Here is a 1,365-nt window from a genome sequence, read left to right on the forward strand (position 1 = left end):
TTACGATCGTCTTCTTGTTCTCACTTCTTCTTAATTCGTGTTAAGCACTCTTTGTTAAATTTGCATTTGTTTTTTCTGGTTCTTTTCTCTGGAATTCTCTAACTCCTTCTCTGACAACTCCATCACTTGGGAAGTGCAGAGCGGACTTCAAGACCCATCTGTTTGCAAAATTCATTGAGGAGCGCTGTTGGACATCGCGGAAATAGCGCTTTATAAACCGATTGAATTAATGAATGAATAAATGAATGAATAAATGAATGAATGAAAGAATGTATAGATATATTTTATAGCAGATAGATTTATCGCTAAGTATGATTTAGGTAAAATTACACTTAATATAGTAAATAATTCATTAATTAGTTAATAATAATTAATATAATTAATTAATTAACGAAGAACCATCCAATTTATTTATTTAAAATTTATTAAACTAGCTAATATAACGTAATCATTACATATTATATCAAATTAAAAAGTTACATGAAAACTTGTACAAATATATATATATATGTGTGTATGTACGTGCATGTGTGTTTGTGTATGTCCGGTGTGTATGTGTGTGTACATGCATTTGTCTATGTTTATTGCAATACTTTAAAATTAAAATCGAAAGTTTAAAAGAAATAAAACAATACAGGAAATAAAAAAGAAAATTATTACTTTCATAACCATCCTAAAATGATATATGACATATGTGTGTGTGCCTGTGTGTATATGTGAGTGTATGTGTTTGTATGATATTACATCTATAAGGTTAAGCAGTTAAAGTTCGTCAAGATATCTATCAAATCTGAAAAGAAACCAGAATTATTCATTCATAATGTTAAGTGATGTTAAATCGAAATAAAGAAACAAAAAGTAAATGATTGAATGAATGAATAAATGAATGAATAATGTATGAATGAATGGATGAATTGATGTGATACCGCTAAAAAAAACTAGAAAATGGTACATAGGATTGAAATATTTACAGAATAAAAGATAAAATTAAAAGTATGCGAAAAGCAGGACCCCAAAGAGAAGTTTTAAATAAAGTTAAAAATTTTTAAAAGCGAAAAATGAACACATCACCCCAGATAGAAGTTTTAGCTAAAAAAAAAGTATATTATTAACAAATTATCATTGATATGAATGAATGAATGAGTGAGTGAATGAATGAATGAGCGAATGAATGAATGAGCGAAAGAAGAATAAGAATAAATGGACGAATAAAATTAACGCACTGATAGACAAACATGTTCGAAACAAACTTCCTAATGAATTAAACAAAATGTAAATGTCGTTAACGTTGTAATCACATTTGGCAGTATTTATAATTATAGACATCGTACTGAGACATGCCCTTAAGATTATAGTGTAAGACCG

The 1,365-nt window shown here is 27.8% G+C and overlaps 1 protein-coding gene across 1 annotated transcript in view; it reads right to left on the reverse strand.

Annotated features, from left to right (window-relative positions):
- Positions 1-406: 406 nt before the first annotated feature.
- Positions 407-1,365, reverse strand: part of HELRODRAFT_109866 (hypothetical protein) — a gene marked incomplete at its 5' end in the record, with an annotated part of 1,577 nt that continues 618 nt past the window's right edge. The window contains 2 exons of the mRNA XM_009014590.1: positions 407-643; positions 694-1,365. Coding sequence (XP_009012838.1) covers positions 1,295-1,365 — 71 coding nt within the window. The 3' untranslated portion in view covers positions 407-643; positions 694-1,294. The remainder of the gene's footprint in view (positions 644-693) is intronic.

Source organism: Helobdella robusta, assembly GCF_000326865.2.
Source record: "Helobdella robusta unplaced genomic scaffold HELROscaffold_14, whole genome shotgun sequence".
Lineage (NCBI taxonomy): Eukaryota > Metazoa > Annelida > Clitellata > Rhynchobdellida > Glossiphoniidae > Helobdella > Helobdella robusta.